This window comes from Lupinus angustifolius, chromosome LG16 (genome assembly GCF_001865875.1).
Source record: "Lupinus angustifolius cultivar Tanjil chromosome LG16, LupAngTanjil_v1.0, whole genome shotgun sequence".
Classification (NCBI taxonomy): Eukaryota; Viridiplantae; Streptophyta; class Magnoliopsida; order Fabales; family Fabaceae; genus Lupinus; species Lupinus angustifolius.
This window is the reverse complement of record NC_032024.1, coordinates 15,774,497-15,798,828: the sequence shown is the minus strand read 5'-3', so window position 1 is coordinate 15,798,828 and position 24,332 is coordinate 15,774,497. Positions and strand designations below refer to the sequence as shown.

The following is a 24,332-nucleotide window of genomic DNA, read 5'->3' as shown; positions in this document are numbered from 1 at the left end:
TTTATGTTTTCAATGTTAACTTCTTTATCTTTTATTCCTAAAAAAATGCACCATTAGAGTGGCATTAACAATATAAATTAAATTGTTACTTCATGTAAGCCAATGTCATTTTAGCATTTGGCATGATTGCAGTTTTGGATGTTTATGTCCAAAGAGAGGTAGAACGAAACCACCAAGCGATCCTATTAAAAATTAGTCAAATTTGATAAGGATTTTTCTGCTCAAAACCTATGTTCAAAACAAACTATGTTTTTAACTTAAAATTAGTATGATTGAAGTTCGTGAATTATTTGGTTCGACTCATCATATCAAATTGCTCTGATTTATAAGAGTTCACAAACTATTTAATTCAACTCATTTGTTTCATTCGTTCACTTCGTCAATAATTATTTATTATATATGATTAAATATTATGTACATGTGTATATACAATATATATATATATATATATATATAATTAAGTTAACTTATGAATTTAATGAGTCAAATTATACTTTGACTTAAATATGAATTATTTATTTAATGAACTTAATTTTTAGCTTAAGTTTGACTCACTTAGATCATAAACTATATATATCGAGATAAATAATAAGTTGAGTTTCAAAGGAATGTCTGATTGATTCATTCATTGTGAGCCCTAAAGAAAACAAAAACCATTCAAAATCATATTTTGATTTCACCATTTTAAATTAATATTATAAAGAACCACCCTTATCAAATCGAATTCCAACTAATTATAAAATATAATGGTTAGTTTGGGAGTTGGAGTTTGGAGGGGAATGAGGAAAAGGAAAGGCTTGGGAATAAGTATACACTTTCATAGTTCCTAAGCCTTCCCTTTCCCTCCCTTCCCCTCCAAAATAATTCTCAAACTAACTCTAAGTGAAGTACATGTTTATACTTATCATTCTCTAAACTATATACATTTACTTTTAAGTTGTGAATTTGTTTTATATGATTGATTTTTTGTTGTTATAACCAAAATGTACACTTGTCAATCCGTATTTGTAGTTCTTTTAAGTTGGATGCAGCTTTTGTAGAGGAATGATTGTTAATCCAATTCTTTTGTTAAAAAATGAGTGTGTGGATAGATTTTGAATGGTATATAAGAAACTTTGTTGAGAATTGCATAAATGTGATCAAATATTAGTTTATTTGCTTTTTCTTGTGAGATCCACTTATATACAATTTGGTGGATTCAACATTGAACTGGAACCATTTTGACCTGGTCTTAGAAACTCTAGCTTTCTGTTCTAAACCACCGCTCCTTACTAATTTGTTTTCTAAGAATTAAGATGCTTACTTTTTTGGTGGGTTATAATGACACATCAATAATATATGAATGTAATATTTAATAGAAAAAAAGATGTAGATATAGGTAAGAGTTTCACCATTAGTTATGATTAACTTTTAATTATTATTATTCTTAAATAAAAATAATATATATAAATAATAGATAACGTACTAACTTTGTATAAATCTTTATATTGTTAATGCATCTCTATTTAAAATTTATAATCAATGATAAAAAATAATGTTATATATTTCATAAAGATTTATATTCATATAATACATTACTTCCTATTGTGAATTTAATTTAATACGAAAGGTGAATAACGAATATAATGAAGTATACAAAATTCTTAAATGGCTGGTGCATAAATTTTTCTCTAAAAAATCTAAAATATTTATGTAGTGGATAAAAACTTGACTTTTATTTAGGAATAAAAATAATTAAATATGAATAGTTGATGATATAATGATAAAACTGTTATTTTATACATATTTTTCACATATTAAATTATTAATTGATATTATGAAAAGAAAAATATATATACTATTTTTATCTAAATCCAAATTGATGGTAGATGATAGTGATAAAACTTTATAATGTTGGGCCATAGATTCTGAATTATTTGATCAAAGCTAGACCCTATAAAACATTGCTCCTTTTCAAGTTTTAACATCACATAGAATTTCCTTTCTTTATTCCTTTTGATTACTAGTTTTCTTGGTCCTCTCACTCTCTCTTTCTCTCTCTCTGTACCTCAAGTTAAGGAACATAACTTTGCTGTCACGAAGGTTCAACTAAATTTGTGATGATGCAAGGTAATAATATTATATATCAAATACTTTTATTTATTTATTTATTATTCTTATTATTATAATGTTATTGGTTTTCATTTATTGTTTAATAATATTTATGTTATTATTCTTCTTTATTTATTTTCAGTTCTCAGCAACGAAATAATAAGCACAAGTTGACAATTAGGGTTTATAAGGTAGACCCATTTCCCCAGGTCGATTTTCACACGTGGACCTTCAAGGTGACATTACTTTTACATTTCTTAATTTTTCTTGATCATTACTTTGAATTTCTCTTTTTTAATATTTGTTGTGTGTTTTTGTTGTAGTTTCCTCTTTTGGGTTCTATGCGTTTTATTTAATTCTGTTAATTTTTGAAGTTGTTTAATGGGTTTACTCCTGAATTGTTATAACATGTTTATTGTAATTGGTTTAATGTTATTTCCACTAAGAGATGCTTATAATTGTTTGGTTCATGTGATTATGACAGTAGTTTATTTTTGAAGGTTATTTAGTAGTTGGTTTTATTCAATTATGTAATTTCTTAATTGTTTACGTTATTAGTGTTTAATCACTATTCAAATATGGCTTATAATGTGATTTTCTGATCTGAGTTTCGAATCGGATTTGGAAATGTAATGGCAGTTGTGTGTGATTACATTTTCAGAATGTCCTTTGTACTTTAGTGGTTTTCTGTGTACTGATTCACATCATTTTTTCCTATTGCTCGTTTTGTTATATCAATGCAATAGACAAAAATGTGATGGAATTAAGTTTCAGCAGAAATGTATAAATATATTTGAATTTTATGATATGATACAAAATTGATTACAATTCTGGGTTTTTCTCATGGGATTTGACTTATTGACTTTGTTAAAAGGTATAAAGGTTTAAGTTATGCTATTGGCTTAGTTTTGTTCCTTAACATCAATTGGTTACTAAATTATTTAATGGGTGAAGGAATGACTTCTTTGGTTTGATGCTCTAGCAATGAGATTGTTATCCATTATCTTTTATTCCTAAAAAAATGCACCATTAGAGTGGCATTAACAATATAAATTAAATTGTTACTTCATGGAAAACAATGTCAATTTAGCATTTGGCATGATTGCAGTTTTGGATGTTTATGTCCAAAGAGAGGTAGAACGAAACCACCAAGCGATCCTATTAAAAATTAGTCAAATTTGATAAGGATTTTTCTGCTCAAAACCTATGTTCAAAACAAACTATGTTTTTAACTTAAAATTAGTATGATTGAAGTTCGTGAATTATTTGGTTCGACTCATCATATCAAATTGCTCTGATTTATAAGAGTTCACAAACTATTTAATTCAACTCATTTGTTTCATTCGTTCACTTCGTCAATAATTATTTATTATATATGATTAAATATTATGTACATGTGTATATACAATATATATATATATATATATATATAATTAAGTTAACTTATGAATTTAATGAGTCAAATTATACTTTGACTTAAATATGAATTATTTATTTAATGAACTTAATTTTTAGCTTAAGTTTGACTCACTTAGATCATAAACTATATATATCGAGATAAATAATAAGTTGAGTTTCAAAGGAATGTCTGATTGATTCATTCATTGTGAGCCCTAAAGAAAACAAAAACCATTCAAAATCATATTTTGATTTCACCATTTTAAATTAATATTATAAAGAACCACCCTTATCAAATCGAATTCCAACTAATTATAAAATATAATGGTTAGTTTGGGAGTTGGAGTTTGGAGGGGAATGAGGAAAAGGAAAGGCTTGGGAATAAGTATACACTTTCATAGTTCCTAAGCCTTCCCTTTCCCTCCCTTCCCCTCCAAAATAATTCTCAAACTAACTCTAAGTGAAGTACATGTTTATACTTATCATTCTCTAAACTATATACATTTACTTTTAAGTTGTGAATTTGTTTTATATGATTGATTTTTTGTTGTTATAACCAAAATGTACACTTGTCAATCCGTATTTGTAGTTCTTTTAAGTTGGATGCAGCTTTTGTAGAGGAATGATTGTTAATCCAATTCTTTTGTTAAAAAATGAGTGTGTGGATAGATTTTGAATGGTATATAAGAAACTTTGTTGAGAATTGCATAAATGTGATCAAATATTAGTTTATTTGCTTTTTCTTGTGAGATCCACTTATATACAATTTGGTGGATTCAACATTGAACTGGAACCATTTTGACCTGGTCTTAGAAACTCTAGCTTTCTGTTCTAAACCACCGCTCCTTACTAATTTGTTTTCTAAGAATTAAGATGCTTACTTTTTTGGTGGGTTATAATGACACATCAATAATATATGAATGTAATATTTAATAGAAAAAAAGATGTAGATATAGGTAAGAGTTTCACCATTAGTTATGATTAACTTTTAATTATTATTATTCTTAAATAAAAATAATATATATAAATAATAGATAACGTACTAACTTTGTATAAATCTTTATATTGTTAATGCATCTCTATTTAAAATTTATAATCAATGATAAAAAATAATGTTATATATTTCATAAAGATTTATATTCATATAATACATTACTTCCTATTGTGAATTTAATTTAATACGAAAGGTGAATAACGAATATAATGAAGTATACAAAATTCTTAAATGGCTGGTGCATAAATTTTTCTCTAAAAAATCTAAAATATTTATGTAGTGGATAAAAACTTGACTTTTATTTAGGAATAAAAATAATTAAATATGAATAGTTGATGATATAATGATAAAACTGTTATTTTATACATATTTTTCACATATTAAATTATTAATTGATATTATGAAAAGAAAAATATATATACTATTTTTATCTAAATCCAAATTGATGGTAGATGATAGTGATAAAACTTTATAATGTTGGGCCATAGATTCTGAATTATTTGATCAAAGCTAGACCCTATAAAACATTGCTCCTTTTCAAGTTTTAACATCACATAGAATTTCCTTTCTTTATTCCTTTTGATTACTAGTTTTCTTGGTCCTCTCACTCTCTCTTTCTCTCTCTCTGTACCTCAAGTTAAGGAACATAACTTTGCTGTCACGAAGGTTCAACTAAATTTGTGATGATGCAAGGTAATAATATTATATATCAAATACTTTTATTTATTTATTTATTATTCTTATTATTATAATGTTATTGGTTTTCATTTATTGTTTAATAATATTTATGTTATTATTCTTCTTTATTTATTTTCAGTTCTCAGCAACGAAATAATAAGCACAAGTTGACAATTAGGGTTTATAAGGTAGACCCATTTCCCCAGGTCGATTTTCACACGTGGACCTTCAAGGTGACATTACTTTTACATTTCTTAATTTTTCTTGATCATTACTTTGAATTTCTCTTTTTTAATATTTGTTGTGTGTTTTTGTTGTAGTTTCCTCTTTTGGGTTCTATGCGTTTTATTTAATTCTGTTAATTTTTGAAGTTGTTTAATGGGTTTACTCCTGAATTGTTATAACATGTTTATTGTAATTGGTTTAATGTTATTTCCACTAAGAGATGCTTATAATTGTTTGGTTCATGTGATTATGACAGTAGTTTATTTTTGAAGGTTATTTAGTAGTTGGTTTTATTCAATTATGTAATTTCTTAATTGTTTACGTTATTAGTGTTTAATCACTATTCAAATATGGCTTATAATGTGATTTTCTGATCTGAGTTTCGAATCGGATTTGGAAATGTAATGGCAGTTGTGTGTGATTACATTTTCAGAATGTCCTTTGTACTTTAGTGGTTTTCTGTGTACTGATTCACATCATTTTTTCCTATTGCTCGTTTTGTTATATCAATGCAATAGACAAAAATGTGATGGAATTAAGTTTCAGCAGAAATGTATAAATATATTTGAATTTTATGATATGATACAAAATTGATTACAATTCTGGGTTTTTCTCATGGGATTTGACTTATTGACTTTGTTAAAAGGTATAAAGGTTTAAGTTATGCTATTGGCTTAGTTTTGTTCCTTAACATCAATTGGTTACTAAATTATTTAATGGGTGAAGGAATGACTTCTTTGGTTTGATGCTCTAGCAATGAGATTGTTATCCATACTCTATTGTTCAAAACAATTAAATGTAACAATTGCAATGAGGGGCAAGAATACTATTTTCTTGTACTGTCTATAATCTATAATTCAGAAAGCTTTGTATACTATTCTTTGCAGATGAATTCTCTTTGCTTTGATGAAAACAAAGGAGACGTTGAAGCGAAATCTGTTGAAGGGTCACCTACTGTTGAAGTGGATGATATATTTGGAGATCCGGAAGTAGTCCCTCGTGTCGGAGATGAATACCAGGCCAAAATCCCTCCACTAGTTACAGCACTTTATCTTTCTAAGCTTATGAAGAAGACTAAGGACTCGGAAATGGCAGGGTCATTTTCACTAGGATTGCCTAGTTCTCTTAAGCGGGCACACTGTATAATTGAAAACAGTTGTGGGACATTAGAATCTGTCACAAGTGAAGTTGAACAAGTTATTTCTCAGAATGGATGTTCGAAAGTGGAAAATCAGACTGTTTTACTCGGTGAAAGAAAAAATGTGGGGAAGAATTCAAATTTTCGACCCTCTCCTAAATGTCGTGAGACAGGTATTATTGATTCATACCCTGGAATGAAAACTGAAATAGGTCAGTCAGGAGGCAAGGATCTTCTACCTGGTTTGTTGGTTGATCCATCTTGGACAGATACAGACTATGACCGTTTCCTCCTTTGCCTCTATGTGTTTGGGAAGAAGAACTTCAAATTTCTAAAGATTTTTGTTGGGAGTAAAAATATGGGAGAGATAATGTCTTTCTACTATGGAAAGTTTTATCGGTCTAAAGGATATCGCCGATGGTCAGTGTGCCGGAAGTTGAAAACTAAGCGGTATATATGTGGCAAGAAAATATTCACAGAATGGAGGCAACAAGAATTGCTGTCAAGATTATTTCCCCATGTGCCAGGGGAGTGTCAAACTGTGTTGGTTGAGGTATATCTGACATACTTTACTGTATGAAAGTCATTATCTTACACACTCTTGATGAAAGGGAATTGCCATATAAATGTATACTGGTTTGAAGATTATAAACTCCATTGACTTTGTTATCATTATAACAATTATAGATGGTAATAGAAGAAATCCTTTATCAGGTGTGTGTTAGAAGGTGAATTAGTGTGATGGTTTTCCTTTGTCATGCTAGGAAAGAATCGAAAAGATTATTTCATCAACTTTTGTTTGTTTTGTTTGTTATATATCCTTTGTTTAACATTCAAGCCAATAAGCGCATGCCCACTACTGTTCTTACCTTGACTGTTGAGTGAAAGATTAGTGTCATCAATAACTTGTCTGCTAGCTGAAGTTGTTGTCTTCAGTATTCTGCTTATCTTGTCAAGCAGTTTTGCATGAAGTGTCCTGATGGAATGCTTATATGTACACTCGAAATGGATGGCATGAAATGTGGTTGATATTAGAACTATATTTGAGTCCTCAAGCGTACTTCATGTCTTAGTCTATTCCGTTAGACAAAGTCCTTTACAAATACATGCAAAGCTTAGGTTTTTTTGAGAAGCTATTAACAAACATGCCAAACCCCTTATGGACCACCCACTTAGAATTGGAATTTGGAACCAGCTAGAAATGAGTTAGATGCAGGTTTTCTTTAGATCTTCTTTAATGGTACTGTTCTGAAGTTAAACATACCAAGAGTATGCAAAGAGAGTCTTTAATTATGTGATTAAGTTCTTAAAAGAAATATATTTATGTTTCAAATTTGAACCTTTGTTGTTATGTCAATTAGTTTCTCATCAGGAAAACATTTTCTAGAATATATTTATGTGTTTCTTCCTTCACATTCTCTCAAACAAGTTACATTTGACATGACTTTTTCTGTTATCATCCAAGTATTTATGAAATTGAGGGTGAGCCCCGACACAATTGAGGGTGAGCCTCGGCTAAGTGACCAAGAGATCACGGGTTCAAATCCTGGAAATAGACTCTTCACTTGTGGGGATAAGGTTGCATACATCTACGCTCCTCAGACCCCACTAGATGGGAGCCTCGTGTACTAGACCGAAATTGACATTACTTGCCAAACTTTTGTGTTGCTAATGTGCATTTGTTTCCTTCTCTTAAATAATAATATAGACAATGCCTTCTAACTGTGTCCATTGTTGGCATGCCCATTACAGAATATGCTGCTAAGCTGGCTCAGTCATTTTGTGTGTTTTCATGAATTCATGTATTTGATAACCAGAAAAGCTGTGTCTCACATCAATGTTTACTAACTGCAGATTTCAAGGAGTTTTGCAGAGGAAAGGATGCCGTTTGTAGAATATGTATTTGCTTTAAAGGATGCTGTTGGTATTGACTTGCTTGTAGCTGCAGTAGGCATTTGCAAAGGGAAGCAAGATCTCACTAGCGCTGTTGTTGAGCCAACAAAGACCAATGACATCTTCTCCCATCGCCCCAAATTAACAATTGGCAAAGCGTGCTCCTCTCTTACATCGGAAGATATAATCAAGATTCTCAATGGAAACTTTAGATTGAGTAAATCTAGATCCAGTGATCTCTTCTGGGAAGCTGTTTGGCCTCGTCTTTTAGCAAACGGGTGGCACTCTGAACAGCCTACGGATTATTTTCCTTCCTATTCAAAACAATGTTTGGTTTTTATTGTGCCTGGTGTTAAGAAGTTTTCGAGGAGGCTGGTTAATGGTAAGCACTACTTTGATTCAGTAAGTGATGTATTGACTAAAGTAGCATCTGAGCCAGGGCTTATTGAGACTGAAATTCAAGCAACTGATGGCAGTGAAGATAGGGAAAACGGACATGAGAAACTATACCTAGAGGGTGTGTCAAATAAGGCGCAAAATTGTTACCTTCAACCTCATAGTTCGAAGTGTGGTCAAGATGTCACAAAGTTTACAATTGTAGATACCAGTGTGGTTCATGGCATGGGTCAAAGTAAAGTGAGACAGCTGAGAAGCTTACCTTTTGAAACTGTGAGTGTATCTACCATCTCGAGCTGCTCTAGTGAATCTGAGAAAAATGCAACCGGAGACTCGGAAAATCAGGCTGAACAAGCTAATTCTTCATACCCTATTGAAGATCAGGTTGAACATGCTGCTCCTTCATACCGTGTTGGAGACCTGGTTCAACAAGCTAATGCTTCATGCCCTATTGAAGCTCCGGTTGAAGTAGCTAATTCCTCAATCCCTATTGAAGATCAGGTTGAGCATGCTAGTGCTTCATACCCCGTTGAAGATCAGGTTCAACAAGTTATTGCTTCTTGCCCTATTGAAGATCAAGTTGAACAAGTTAATTCTTCAAACCCTGTTGAAGATGTTTCTGATAAAGGGGCGAGCATAGACTCATCACATTGTACTCCTATACCTGAGGCCGTAAAAAATCATAAAATATGTCATTCTGATCTGTATAATGGCAAGCATTCAAGGGAGGTAAGTGAGCATCAATCCCTTCAAAACATGATATCTGATGGCTCAAACTACTTTCCCAACATGAAAATGCCTAAGTTAAGAGATTGGAACCAAGGAGAGTTTAGTCACTGCACTAGAAGTACTTCTACGATTAGGGAGTTTGATTTAAACGAGCCAATCTCAGAGTCAGATCAGCCTGAAGCATTTGAGGGTGCTCCAAACATGAGCAATGACGGCTGTGCCACTGAGAACTGCGTGGCTGAAGGAATTTCTGGAGCAAAATCTGAAACCAGGATGTTGATTGACTTGAATTTTCCTCAAGTTTCGCCGGAGTTCGAAACTGATATGGAAATACCAGCCTCTATGTTCATAATGCAAAATGACAATCAATGTGCAAATACATCATCCTCTCCATTTGGGGTGACACAGCTCAATAAGATACAAGAGTTTCCTGATGGACATGAGGAGCACCAAGCGATCATTGCCAACCGTCGCCAGAGCACAAGGAACAGACCATTAACCGCAAAAGCATTGGAAGCTCTTGAATACGGATTTATCAACTCAAAGAGGAAGAGAAAGAACACAGAATCACCGGACAGTAATTCAAATTCCCGAAGTTTGCATGCAACTAACGGGACAATTGTTAGCGCTGCGCGTGATAAAGGCAATGGAAATGCTATGGCTGACACAAGAGAAGAGAATGTTATACAGGAATATAGATATAGCATTGATCTAAATAAAGAGCCCTGTTGTAATATGTGAAAAAGTTGGGCACTTGGGCTATCTTCTTCTGGAGGGTAAAAAAGTTCAACAATATTTCTGGCATTGAAACTGAACTGGACATAATTTCATTGTTTCAAATGTACCCATAACTACACATGAAGAACATACCTATCGGTCTGTATTCATTAAACTTTTTTTTCTTCTTTTGCTTTTAAGAATTTGACTGATAAAGCAATACAATATAGCATACAAGTTGGTCATATGATTAATTGTTTAGACATGCAAATTGGTCATGTGATTAATGATTTTTAGAACAGTTAACTCTTTCTCGTTTATTTCAACAAGCTTATGAAAATAAGTTTTTGAAGCTTATTTCAAGATAGTTTATTTATTAAGCCGCTTATACAGATGCATGCTTAAAAATGATGGATCATATCCCTCATCTTTTTTTTTATAATTGAAATAATAAAAGATGAAGGGCCATTGCAACATGTATGGTAATCATATAACTAGTAGTTTCTATTTCATATCTAGTAGCAATTATTAGAAATTGGCTTGGCCATGTCCAATCTAATGTGAGGATTATCTTAATATGGATGGAAATTTGTTGTCCCCAAACATGTCTTGAAGTCTATTCCAATTCAATCACAATGAGTAAAAATGGATAAAGTCATGAATGTTTAATATTTTTAACTGATGTGTCATATTATAATTGGTTTGAGACAGATTTTGGGACAACAGATCATTGTCCATCTTAATATACTCTTCATGTCAAGACGAAATATTTAGAGTACCAAGTTAGAAATTATGTGAATAATTCATTGGGAGTTCAGGCTCTAATACCATGTTAGAAATTAAATCGGTCATATTCCTATTTCTATGTGAGATTTATTTTAACAAGAATGTCAATTAATTGTAACACAATTGTCGGGGCTATATCTATAATCACATTTGTGTGTTAGTTGATCACTTTTATTTGTAGCTACCATTTTGTTTTTATTATAATTAGCACAACTTAATAACTATTAGCATAAATCAAAATCTCAAATTACAAGTGTCTAAAACTCTCAAGATGAAGAATATTAGAGTGATGATATGAAATGTCCACACAAGTACAATGTCTATTATAAGCTAATAACTAGAGTGATGATATGAAATGTAAAAAATCTCATTTCCAAAAAATAAACACAATAAGTAGCTTAATGAAGGTAGATTATATTTACACCTTAAAGAAATTCTGAAGACATTCATCCTTATAGATTTTTTCACTATAAATCTATCAATTGACTTTTAACCAAAGTAAGACCTAGGGATGGCAACGGGGCACGGGTAGTAGCTACCCGCTACCCGTTTTAAAATAGAAGAGTAATACTCATACCGCCCGTACCCGTACGGGTACCCGTGAGCGGTATTTGCGGGTATTTCTGGGTACCTGCAGGTACAATGGGTACCCCGGGAGCGTTGAGCAGCTACCAAGATATTATTAGAGAATAAGGATTACAAACCCTAGCACACCCATGGGCTCACCTGCCCATGGGATGTTTCTATTAGGTGCTTATATCTGGTGCACATTATAACAAGGGACCTGAGTCCAATATATAACATTGATTACTCTACTCTATTCCAATACTAGACAATGTGGGACTAATACAATAACATATTTCAAGCATTCCCAACAATCTCCACCTTGATTGAAATAGACGAATATCTCTCTCCTTTTGGAATTCTACACAAGAATCTCCACCTTAGCGAATATCCAGCTCCACCTTGCTCAATGTCTAATTCTCTTTAACAATTCCTCCACAGCATAGACCTTTTGAGTATTATTGACGATGTTACCAAAAACCTAACTCTCCAAACTTGTAGTGCAGCTTCCCGTACCGCCATCAAATGGAACACGCCGCCTAGCCACCTATTGCGAGGAAGTCTTTCGATATATTGGAACTTCTACACAAAAGTTTACCAACAATCGTCCTCTTCAATACTCAGTCAAACTGAACCTTGAAGCTTCCTTGGAAAGCCTTAATCGCTATCACCATTGTCTACTCCGACAATCCTAGTTCAAAAGAACTATCATACTCCATCATAAGGAGTATACCCACAACACACACCATGCGTCAATGCTAACTAATGTATGTGTCACATCCTTGCATCCAAGCCAATGCCCATGTCACACCTCTGCATCTCTACCAATGCTCGTGTTACAACTTGCATCAAAGCCAATGCCCATGTTACATCCTACATCAAAGTCAGTCGCGCCTATGTGCTTTTGTGCATCTGCTAACAATTAACATCTTTCACTATGACATTTATGACATGCCATTAGGATATTCCATTTCTCATCTTAAATGAGAACATTCTCTCAACATCTAGAGAGATATTGTCAGCATATGTCTCTGGGTCAAACTCAACACATGAGTCCTTATCTCCACCTTGATCCTAATCCACTACATGAATTTCTAGGATTCTGGATCAACATATATATCGACCACACTACAGTTCCGCCATGTTTCCTTCTTCTTCAACTCATCTATTCTATCTTTGCCACGATCGTTGCGCAGCGTTGGCCACAAACAATCAAATAAAGGCATAGAATAAATATAAGAGAAGAAAGAACGGCTACCAAGATATTATTAGAGAATAAGGATTACAAACCCTAGCACACCGATGGGCCCACCTGCCCATGAAGTGTTTCTATTAGGTGCTTATATCTGGTGCACATTATAACAAGGGATCTGAGTCCAATATATAACATTGATTACTCTACTCTATTCTAATACCAGACAATATGGGACTAATACAATAACATATTTCAAGCATTTCCAACAGTGATGATATGAAATGTCCACACAAGTACAATGTCTATTATAAGCTAATAACTAGAGTGATGATATGAAGGTAGATTATATTTACACCTTAAAGAAATTCTAAAGACATTCATCCTTATAGATTTTTTCACTAAAAATCTATCAATTGACTTTTAACCAAAGTAAGACGTAGGGATGGCAACAGGCACGAGTAGTAGCTATCCGCTACCCGTTTTAAAATAGAAAAGTAATATCTATACCCGCCCGTACCCGTACGGGTACTCGTGAGCGGGTATTTGCAGGTATTTTTGGGTACCTGCAGGTACAATGGGTACCCGCGGGTTCCTCTATTATAAATAATTTTTTAAACTTTTACTCTATTGTGTTTCAAATAAGATGAAACTTAATTATTTTTGTACCTTTTGCTTGAATATTTGACAAAAATGCTAAATTTATTGGTAGTTTTCATTTGTGTGATTTTTTATTCTCATTTTTTAACAAAAAAATATATTTTTTCTTTGTAAAACATGTGTTTATACACATGTAATAATATTTGTAGGGTGTTTCACCACCAAACTCAATAAAATATGTAAACAAAGTAAAAGGAAAAAATATACATAGTGTAATAAATGTTAGAATAATGTATTTTTTTATTTTAATTAAATATAATATATTAATCATATAAATAACGGGTACCCGCGAGTACGGGTACTATAATACCCGTACCAGCCCATATGTACTACGGGTATTTTTAAAAACTTATTTATAATACTCGCGGGTATCCGTTTGTGACTCGTACCCGTGCCCGTACGGGTTTTACCTGCGGGTACGGGTTTTTTTATCATCCCTAGTAACACCCAACCCTTTCACCACAAAACTATAGTTCTATCATTCCATTAATATAATTGTGATCAATAGAGTGGTTCCAATATAATGTTATCAAAACTCTAAGAAGATAAATATATATAGATTGACTTACCAGTTGAAGAATATGTACTCTCAATTGCTTTCTGAAAAGAGTTGCATAATCTTAATGTAGAAGGATTTATCAATGAGAATAAGTAGAGAAACAAGCATACATGCACACATGGAAGTGATGAAACTATAAGGCTTTGTTTGGTTGACAAGAGAAAATGAGAAGAGAGAAATAGGCGAGAAATAAAAAGGTGAGAAAGAGAAAGATGAGAAATATAGTAGATTTTTGTGATGTTTGGTATAAGAGAAGAATGAGAGAAAATGAATAGAAAAAAATATTTTATTCTCTTTCTCTTTTGTTTGGTTGGATAGAAAATGAGAAGAAAGTGATGATATTGTGGTTCAAATTGCAAAAATGTCTCTAGAATAAAGAAAAGAGGCAGGAAAATGTTGTTTTATTATTAATTAAAAATAAATGTTATAATTTTAAATTATAAATTTTATTATAATTTAAATTATAAATTTATTATAATTTTAATTAACATTTTTAATTGATATGATTTGTGACAAAGTTTAGGACACAATTTGAGACAACAGATCGTTGTGTCTGACTAAAGTCTCTCTTTCTCTTCTCACTTTCTCCTCATAAGTGGAGGGAAAGAAATTTTGTGGGCTCACCCACTTATTTCTTCTCTCCCTTCTTTCTCACCTTTCAACCAAAGGGAAGAAACTCCCCATTTCTCTTCTACTTCTCTCTCCCTTTTTTCTCTCTTCTCTAACTTTATCCAACTAAACTAAACATAAATTATCTAAAGAAGTATGACATAAGTCACTCTTTGTGCTCATGTATCATGATTTCATCCTTGGTTGATTTGATTGGGTGATTTATGCATGTTAAGTTGTGTTTTTCTTCTCTTAGTTATTTATCTTATTATCTTGAATACAAACTTTTATTGTGCTTTCACTTTCTTTTCTTATGATTTTTTTGTACGGAACTATCATGTCATGTATCAACTCATGCGAGGTCAGGATTTGGTTGATGAGTTCTTTGAGTGCAGGTTTGTGACATAGTCATATATCATTCCTAATGAAATGGTAAACCTTCTTTTCTCTAGTTTGTAACCCAGTTTTTTAAGAGAATTAGAATATCTCATATATCATGAAATAATTTATCCTCTTTAACAAGTAAAAGTATGATACATATATTATTTTGTTTAGGTTTAGAAACATTATTTTTAAAATAATTAAATAAGACATCTGTCATAATTTTAATGGCCGCAAGGAAATAATTTATCTATCTATACTAAAATATATTTTATTCTCATTTTTTAAATGTGGTGTTTTTATATTATAAAATGTGTTTCAATCTAGTTGTTACCCACCAACTATAGGAGTAAATCGGTTGAACAGTTGTAAAATCTTAGGCAATCGACATCTAATGTTTCTTACTATTAGGTTCGATTTGAAGAGCTTATGCTTAGGTGTGAAATTGGTAAAGAGCCATTCATTTTCTTAGTCAATGGGGCAGTAGATTCGTCAATAGCTCACGGAAATTAGTTGTTATTTGTTAAGGAAAGAGTGACATATTTTCTTTATAGGTTTTCAATTTGAATTGGATAGTACTAAATCCTTCGGTATTAGAATATGAGAGTAAGGAAATATTTAAAAAAATTAATTAAAAAATAAATACAAATCTAAACCGTTAAAAAAATCAGTGTCGTATATTATAATGTGGACCTACTATTTGACTTTTCAGGACTTCAGAGGTTTAGTGCCCTTTCATTTCCTTCCACTAACTTTGTTTTTTTATTTCACTAAACAACCAATTTTACATTGCAATAATTGATAAGATAATACAAAGTTGTGTGTTAGGCTAGTTTGGAGTTTTGGGGTGTCACATAGGATATGTTGGTAGCTTTATTGTGCATTATTTGTATCTACCATGAATTTTTTTTAAAGAAAAATAAAAATACTTGTCGGTAAAAAAAAGAAAAATATTTAGGATCTTTTGTCAACTTTCTTAGGTTAGTAATTGTTTCTACGGGTAAATTAAAGTCGCAAAAATACGATCAAATACATACATATTGTACGACTCAATATTTATTTTAGTCATTATAGATTTATGTGTACAATTTAATTATTAAAAAATAAAAATCCAAAATTGATATTCAAATATATTAAATAGTCTCTATCAGAGCATAAAAAAAATACTAAGAGAACTAATTTAAGTATTTAACACATATTTGATAATTTAGGAATTAATTTGAAGTTTTTTCAAATTTTCAATTTTCCTATTATTATGAAACGTTAACTTGCAACTTAAAAGGTGATACTTGAAAAATCAATGTGCGGAAGAAAGAAGATTTTGAATTATGTCCCTTTTTCTTTCTTTTTTAAACATAAATCTTTGACAAAAATTAAAAAAATATTAATTTGTATAGTGACAGATCATTTTATGAAATAAATTGTTGTATTGTATGATGTGTCTGTTATACGGAGCACATCTATTGTCCCACACTTTATACCACTTCATGTGTCATGTGCTTGTAATTGGTCAGAAAAATATTTAATAATTAAATTTTAATTTAAATATATTTTTCAGACCAATCATAAACTCATAACATATGAAATGACACAAAATGTGAGACAACAGATGTGTATCAGTGTTATGCGGACATATGTCATACTCAATAAATTTTGGACACAAATATAGATTGATCCAGAAATTGATGAAGAAAAAGAGGACAACATAGAGTGTCAGTGTTTGCCCCCTAAGATGGTGTTGATAGATAGGGGCACAAGCCACAATCTCATCAATTGCCACCTTACTTCGACCTTATCATTTTATGAATTATAATTGGTTAAAAAAATATATTTAAATTAAAATTATAAATATTCTTTTGATAAAGTAAAATTTATAGGACAAAGAGTGACATATTTTTAGCACAGAAGATGTACTTTCCATTTTGGAAATGGGCATCGAATGGAGACAAGGAAAATGTATTGGGCTGATGATTCAGATAGGGATATGGGCATTATGGTGGATACGTATGAGCTGGAATTTTTGGATCTAGATATGATACTTTCCATTTCATGTCATAAATAATGCACCAGTTATTTTATCGGTATAATTGTTTAATCAGTACTTCATTAATTAAATTATACACTAGATAAGTTATATATATTGTAATAAATTTATAAATATGCATATCAATTTTTGCAATATGAAAGGATTCAATGATCAGTCATGTTATAAGTAACAATCAAGGTTCAAATTCTTAATGTCATTTTGAAAATATAAAATTTTACATATATAAACCAATTTTGACCAGTACAATATGATTTAAATGGTATTTTCAGATTTTGACCAATTTAATTGCATGTCATGCTGATTTACCCAACACATTTATAACTATGATTTGGTGGCTAGAAACATTCAACAAGGTACTTATGGATCGGAAAGAATTGTAGATTTCCAACTATGGTGAAATTACAAGGGCAACTGGGCAAGAACCAAAACTGCTTAAGCTTCAAATAGATGGTGTGTAACCAGAAAGAGTTTTAGGTATCGGAAAATTTAACAATGGATGTGAAACAATTATACAAATTTAACAATAGATGTGAAACAATTATTCAAATTTAACAATAGTTTTATATGTAGGCAAGTGCTGCAAGATTATTCAAAGTATCTAAGGAGAGATTTCTTTAATTCTCTTGAAGGAACTAAAATTGTTGGGGGTTTCTCAACCATACTTTATGAAAAATCAATACAATTTAAGATCCAACTTTTATTGAATAAAATAAATTTATACAAATAAACTACAAATCTGCCCTAGTCCTGCATTGGTTAGTTCCAATCACCAAGGATGGTGATTAACATCTCAACAGCCAAGGGAAACACAATTCAAATCTCAAAACCAGTTTCTAATATCAGCTTGCTTTCGGAGGGGTTGTCGACGTTGGGATCGAATTGACACTTTCGGTGTTTTCTGCATCATCTTTCACATGCAAAACTTGCCCCTGCATTGCTTTCATCATCTCATTCAAAGTTATATCTTCCCCTCCTAAACCCATTTTCATCAAAATCTCAGCTTCACTCTGGTCGGTTTCGGAGTTCACTGCTTGATTCACACTTGCATTTCGTTCTGCTTCAGCTGCTTGCAGCGCAGCTTGTTCCTCCAATGCGCTCATCATCATATGTGAAGTCTTCTCTTCCCTTTCAAGTTGCATTTTCATTATGATCTCAGCTTCACCGTCAAGAGGCTTGAAATATTCTTCAATGGCTGCCTCCTGCATGAAAGTTGAATCTTTTCATGCAACAAAATTTGAATGCCACAAATGAAACAATCACAGAGGACACATTAAGGAATGGAAGAGAAACAACATTGAACAACTTCCATATAATAGACATATATGATAATTAAGATAATCATAACAGAATATTAACAATCCAGTTTAAGCATTGGCAAAGGTAATGAGAAAAAAATGCATTTCACACAGCAAAAATAAGTATATTGGACAAATAAAAGGTAGAAACACATGGAAAGTTCTCCGATGCATGCCAATATAAACTTCCAAGAAAAATAGATAAAACTTCTTATTTAGGAGACAGTGTGCCTTCATATTTGAAGGAAAAGGGTCGAAAACTTCAAATAAAGTTCACAGAGAAATACATCTATTTAAATCTTAAAATTCAAAAAATTCATACAAAGATACACAACTCACAGTTTCGTCCAGCTTCTTGTTTAAAGCTTGCATCTCTTCAACCATACGACGAACCTCAGATAAAATGAGTTGCTCGGGTACTTTATTTACGGCTACCTTCCTTTCTTGTACCTTTTCATGGGGGAATATCATATACAGGATATGGGTGTTGAGAAGGTAACTAAATATCAGAAAGACTCTGATGGCAAAGAGTAGCTCTTTAAAGAGAAAATAAAATCCATATCGTCTTCACATTGAGGATTAGACACAGCGGAAAATGAAGACTAAATTCAAATTCCTTTCATGTGAATAGGAGAATAGCAACAAGGCAGAAGGAGAAATTATAAAGTAATATCTTAACTATCTTGTTTTAACTATTTTATAAGATTGTAAAATCAGCTCAAATAAAAGTTGGCCCTTCTTAATAATTTACTTCTTATTTAGACTATGGTGATGCTTTATTCCCTACATTTATAAGTGCACGATTATGACTCAGCACATTTATTATATCAAGAATACGACGTGCCTTGAAGTTGTAATGACAGTAACTAATTTAAAAAAAAAATTACAAACTATTTCATCTTAAATTGGATCAATGTGGATTTCATGTTGTTTTTTAAGTACAGCAAGGATACATCCCTTTGCAAAGAGCCTCAACTTCAAATGAAACTCAAAGTCCAAGCTTGTAACTGTTTCTTTTCATCTCATATGGTTTCTAATAGAGAACAGAAACTGACTCAAGAATACAATTGTTCAAAAATGAGAAGATGTTGGACCTGTTGGACACGTTTCTCAAGCTGCAGCCTAAAAGATCGTATTCTTCGTTCTTCATATCCAGAAAGCACCCGAGCATAAAATAGGGCTTTCCTCCCAAACTCTAACAACTTATTCATGTTGACAAATCATCAACAACTATTTGCTTAGGAATTTCCTGCAAAAAGGAAGCCATCTCAGGAATGCCAGAAGTAAAACTTAATTGAATGTTGGCTCAGATGAACACTTGAAAAAATTAAAAATTAATACACAGACACGTGATTACCGGAAAAAAAATACACAGACATGTGCTTATCAAAAAATAAACAGAGATGAAAAAAGGCTTTCCTCCCACACACTAACAACTTATTCATGTTAACAAATCATCAATGACTATTTGTTTAGGAATCACCTGACCAAAGGATCTCATCTCAGTGATCTCACATATGTCAGACGTAAAACTTATTTAAATGTTGGTTCAAGTGAAAACTATTAAAATAATCAATATTAACATTTCACTCACTTGCAATATGAAACCTTACCTTAGATGAATTATCACCGAAAGGAAACACAAATGTCAAAATTACAAGCATAAAGCCTTATCTTACCTAAAGTTTTTGTTGTCTGGAAACAGATTTATGAAAACTACAAGATAGTGAAATGCACAAGTAGAAAGGAAATGGAAAAATTAAGGATGACAATGATACGAGCTGACAAAGGTTGGCAATTTAGTCATAGCAGCTTCAAGAGTTGAGTCAAGGGTTTGGAAATTCTGCCATAGTCCCTAAGAAACCACCTAAAATATCTGGTGACATCAAGGAACCCTCTCTACCCCTTATGTCTGAAGGTGTTGGCCAAGCTGCCATTACTTCCTGCTTCTTAGGAGCAACCGATACTCCTTCATCAAATATCAAATAACCCGATAAAAAATGATACCCGTACAAAACAGCCACGAGCTAGTAAAACTTATTGTCAAAAATCAAACATTCAAATGTCAGACACTTAGAAGTTAGAATACAAGTCAAAGTAAGACCAACTCTGCAATTGCGCAAAGGATTGAATATTATCAGACTCTAGTGCAGCCGACGCTAGTTATGAACTTAAATGCCAAGCAAGGGCACTATATACTATCAGGGCCTAATCCACTAAAAAGGAAGTTTGTCTAGACTACCAACAGATAGCAGTGTGTCTTAAGCAAAATATACACATGTTTTTCATTATGTTATATGAACAATATCAAGTAAGACTAACAACATTACAGAATCTAAGAATTTGTTTTGAATATTGGTCCAATTAGTACGGAGGATCTATCATATGCAACTCATGTGCCACCCTAGGTAGTCAATTGCAGATAGCGGTTTTGGATCCCAGAAACACTATAGCGGTCCGAAATGATACAAAGAGATACAATCAAATTTAGAACAGACAGTCCGAAAGAACTTTTAATATGACTCAGGAATTTTCTCAAACATATTGAAAGCAAGTAAACAACCATGACATTAAACAAAATTCTTAAAATCACAAACTTCAAATTTTTTTCCTCATTCATTAGCAATGATTCTTTTTTATCTCAACCGCCTACAATAATTTAACAGCATTAGTCATGTTCGAATAAATTAATTTAACGACTAAATAAATATCATAAGATCAATTCAAGTCTTGAACTTCTGAAATCTAATACATCTATTGACTCTATTACATGGAACGAACCAGGATAAAAATTCTAAAAGAAGAATCGTATATTTCGATACTATCATGAATTTCAATTCAACAATGACCTCAAATTTCCGTGCAAAATTAACATGGATAAGAAAATCGAAGCCATAAAATAAAGAAAGATGCGGTTACAACGTTAAAGAGCTCTATGAGATGAAAATTGAAAAATCAGAGAAACTAACCTTTGAAGGTAATTGGCAATGACACTGAGATCGAGAACGAAAACTGATATCTCTTTATGAGAAAAGAGAGAATCAACTACTTCGAAAAATAGAGAAATAGTTGGTGTGAAATTCCTACGAGGGTATATAAGTAAATGGATCAATTTTTCTGCCTAAAACTTATGCAGAATGCTTGTTTTTTTTACTACAATTTGGGTCGTACGAATCTTTCCATTAATGCAGATGCAAGTATCACAAAGGCAAGAGAAAAATAATATGATAACATTTTTATCTTTTTACATATAATGAAATAATATTTTTGTTATTAAAAATATAAGTAAAAACAAGTATTTATCTCTACAACTATTTATCCTTATTCTTTGGATATAGTAGTTGATTTTTTTTATTGGTTTTCTTAAATGATCAGCTCAAAAAAGTATATATTATGCAACCTCCTTGTATGAGATAAACATTTTGTTAAGATATTTCACTCCAAAAAAGATATGTCGTGATTGAGTGATACTGATAATTGTCTACTCGAAGTCGAACAAGAAGAATACGTACTAGATTCTCTCGAGTCATGACCAAGACAATCAAATATCTAGACAGATGCCTTGTAAACCACACAGTGACGACAAGACAACACGATATCACTTTTGATGTCTCACTGCTCCGTCGTATGCTTAAGACTGTCGTATTATATGAACAACACAAACATCTGCTATAAGTCGCATGCTACTACATGATACAACACTTTCAGTTAGATGACAAGATGGACCTATAATATGGTTATTTGACCCATTATAGACCATCCATAAAGTACGAACCTGTCAGAGCTGCCTGACATAGGAAAACCAACTTGTGCTTATCTAGAGCAGATTGGATAAAGTCTTTTGGTCGATTAGGCCCATAACATCTACAAGAGAATATTCCTTTCACATCTCCATTATAATTTGGGTTCCCTTCATAAGTTTAGTTACTTATATCTACTTATTATTTATCTCTTACTATTATTCCCTCACTTTAATATTCTTTTTATCTTATATAATGACTTTTCGGATAATCTTTTCAGGTATATCACTTGGTGCTCTCAAGCATTTAACAAACAATACTAAAAGATTCCACCTCAGCTATCATGCATTCAGAACCCACCTTCTTCATATTAAAGAACAATTATTTACTAATAATATAAGTATATAAATATATATTATTTGTATCTATCATTTAAATAATGACCCATTGCTTGAATCAGTAAATTAATATCAGTTCAATAAACAATCAAGTTTTAATAACACATTTTTTAAATGACCAAAACTAAAATGAAATAATTTTTCATAAAACCAAAAACATATTTAATCAATAAAAAACTTCTCAAAAAATTTGGTATCTTTTTCCCCTATCCAACATAGCTTATAAACTTTTAATGTTTGGGGGAGTTGTCAAAAAATAATTATTATTTAAAAAATATTTTATAATTTTAAAATTAAAATTATTTGGAACACGAAGGTAACTACTCCCCGAAATAAAATAAATCACTTTAAATATTAATTTGTAGCAACATAAAATTGTTAGTTATGAATTATGATTAATTAATATGATAAATGAATTACTGAAATAATTTATTTTTAGCTAATTCAAACACCCACTTAAGTTTGGTTGAATTCTCTGAAAAGTAATAACTAAAGTTTATAAAGAAAGTAATTGAGTTACGAGTATTTTTTTTGGTATGAAACATTTATTTTTCATAAGAGACAATTTTGTTCAAGAGATAATATCATGTTCTTGTATAAACTACATTTATCTTTCAAGAGGGGCAACCCTGCTTGAGCAAGAAGGATCGAAAAATTTACTTTGTTGGTGCACCTTGACCGAAAAATTATGGTCTTGGTGCACCTTTTTAAAATATTACCTGGGAGTTGTAGTTTTTGTATAAATCGGCAACTTGGTTGCCGATTCTTTGTTTTGATTTTTTTAATTTCCTCCCCCTAAATTGGCAATGGGGGTTTGAATTTTTTTTTTAATTCCCTCTCCCCAAAATTGGCAATGGGGAGGAGTTTTATATATTTTAATTTTTTTAATTTCCTCCCCCTAAATCGGCAATAGGGGGAGTTTTTGAAATTTTTAATTTTTTTTAATTCTCTCCCCCTAAATCGGCAATGGGTAAGTTTTTGAAATTTTAATTTTTTTAATTGCTCCCCCCTAAATCGGCAATGGGAGAAGTTTTATATATGTATATTTTTTAATTCTTCCCCCCTAAATCGGCAATGAGGGGGTTTTGATGTTTAATTTTTTTTTTGTTTAATTCCCACCCTAAATCGGAAATTTATGTAATTTTTTAATTCACCCCTAAAGCGTAACCCTAATAACACAAACCATCAATACTTTATTCAAACAGTAGTATTTAAGAAAACAATATATTACACTTGAATTGGTTAAATTCCAGAAAAGTTTAATGACGTCTGTGTGATGAAGACGACATAGTATGATGATAATATTGTTGAGAATCATATGCCGAGAATGATGTACTTGAAGTAGTAGCAAACATTGTTCGTATTGGATTTTGAGAACTTGATGACAAATAATTGTATGAATAATTAAAATTTGCAAACCTATACGATTGTTGTTGTTGTTGATGAGTAACTGATGAAGTATGTCCTTGAGAATGACTATCCACTGGACTTTGTTGTGGAGAGTAAGTTTCTGGTATATCATAATGATGAGTATGAAGAGCAACATCAATGTGGGTAGAGTATGCATTGGGGAATAGTTCAGCCAATGCTCCCATCGTTTCACGTCCCGATGAGAAAGACGTCACATAAAGATTGTGTGGGATTAATAAGTGAAGTTGGAGGACGACTTTGATCACAAATTCTTTTTGCAAATGTGTACTGAAAAAATTAGAATTAAATAATATAATTACACACAAAGTTTAATTTATAATTTTTTTTACCATTCCATTAGAGTGTGCTCCATCTCTATATATGCATCTTCTAGTCCTTTTTAAGTACCACTGCATATACTCATTGTAGTGG

At 31.6% G+C, this 24,332-nt stretch overlaps 2 protein-coding genes across 3 annotated transcripts; one reads left to right on the top strand and one right to left on the bottom strand.

The window, feature by feature from the left end:
• On the top strand, nt 1,958-10,506 carry LOC109330085. 2 transcript variants are annotated; one of them, XM_019564101.1, is made up of 4 exons: nt 1,958-2,109; nt 2,234-2,327; nt 6,274-7,077; nt 8,379-10,506. In XM_019564101.1, exons 3-4 carry the CDS (start codon nt 6,274-6,276, stop codon nt 10,281-10,283), a joined length of 2,709 nt encoding a protein of 902 aa, XP_019419646.1. In that variant the 5' UTR covers nt 1,958-2,109; nt 2,234-2,327; the 3' UTR covers nt 10,284-10,506. The 2 variants fall into 2 exon arrangements, with proteins under 2 accessions (XP_019419646.1, XP_019419645.1); XM_019564100.1 differs by lacking the exons at nt 1,958-2,109; nt 2,234-2,327 and adding exons at nt 5,025-5,176; nt 5,301-5,394.
• LOC109330354 lies at nt 17,653-21,450 on the bottom strand. Its single transcript, XM_019564522.1, has 4 exons — nt 21,322-21,450; nt 19,447-19,601; nt 18,692-18,802; nt 17,653-18,256 (listed from the first exon to the last, which is right to left on the bottom strand). Exons 2-4 carry the CDS (start codon nt 19,561-19,563, stop codon nt 17,897-17,899), a joined length of 588 nt encoding a protein of 195 aa, XP_019420067.1. The 5' UTR covers nt 19,564-19,601; nt 21,322-21,450; the 3' UTR covers nt 17,653-17,896.

What these genes read in the sequence shown, in the direction of transcription:
- LOC109330085 (XM_019564101.1), top strand. Translation starts at nt 6,274, where the DNA reads ATGAATTCTCTTTGCTTTGATGAAAACAAAGGAGACGTTGAAGCGAAA. An exon ending in GTCAAACTGTGTTGGTTGAG is followed by an intron (nt 7,078 to 8,378) that starts GTATATCTGACA and finishes TACTAACTGCAG; the next exon opens with ATTTCAAGGAGTTTTGCAGA.
- LOC109330354 (XM_019564522.1), bottom strand. Translation starts at nt 19,563, where the DNA reads ATGAATAAGTTGTTAGAGTTTGGGAGGAAAGCCCTATTTTATGCTCGG. An exon ending in TTGAGAAACGTGTCCAACAG is followed by an intron (nt 18,803 to 19,446) that starts GTCCAACATCTT and finishes CCCCATGAAAAG; the next exon opens with GTACAAGAAAGGAAGGTAGC. An exon ending in ACAAGAAGCTGGACGAAACT is followed by an intron (nt 18,257 to 18,691) that starts GTGAGTTGTGTA and finishes ACTTTCATGCAG; the next exon opens with GAGGCAGCCATTGAAGAATA.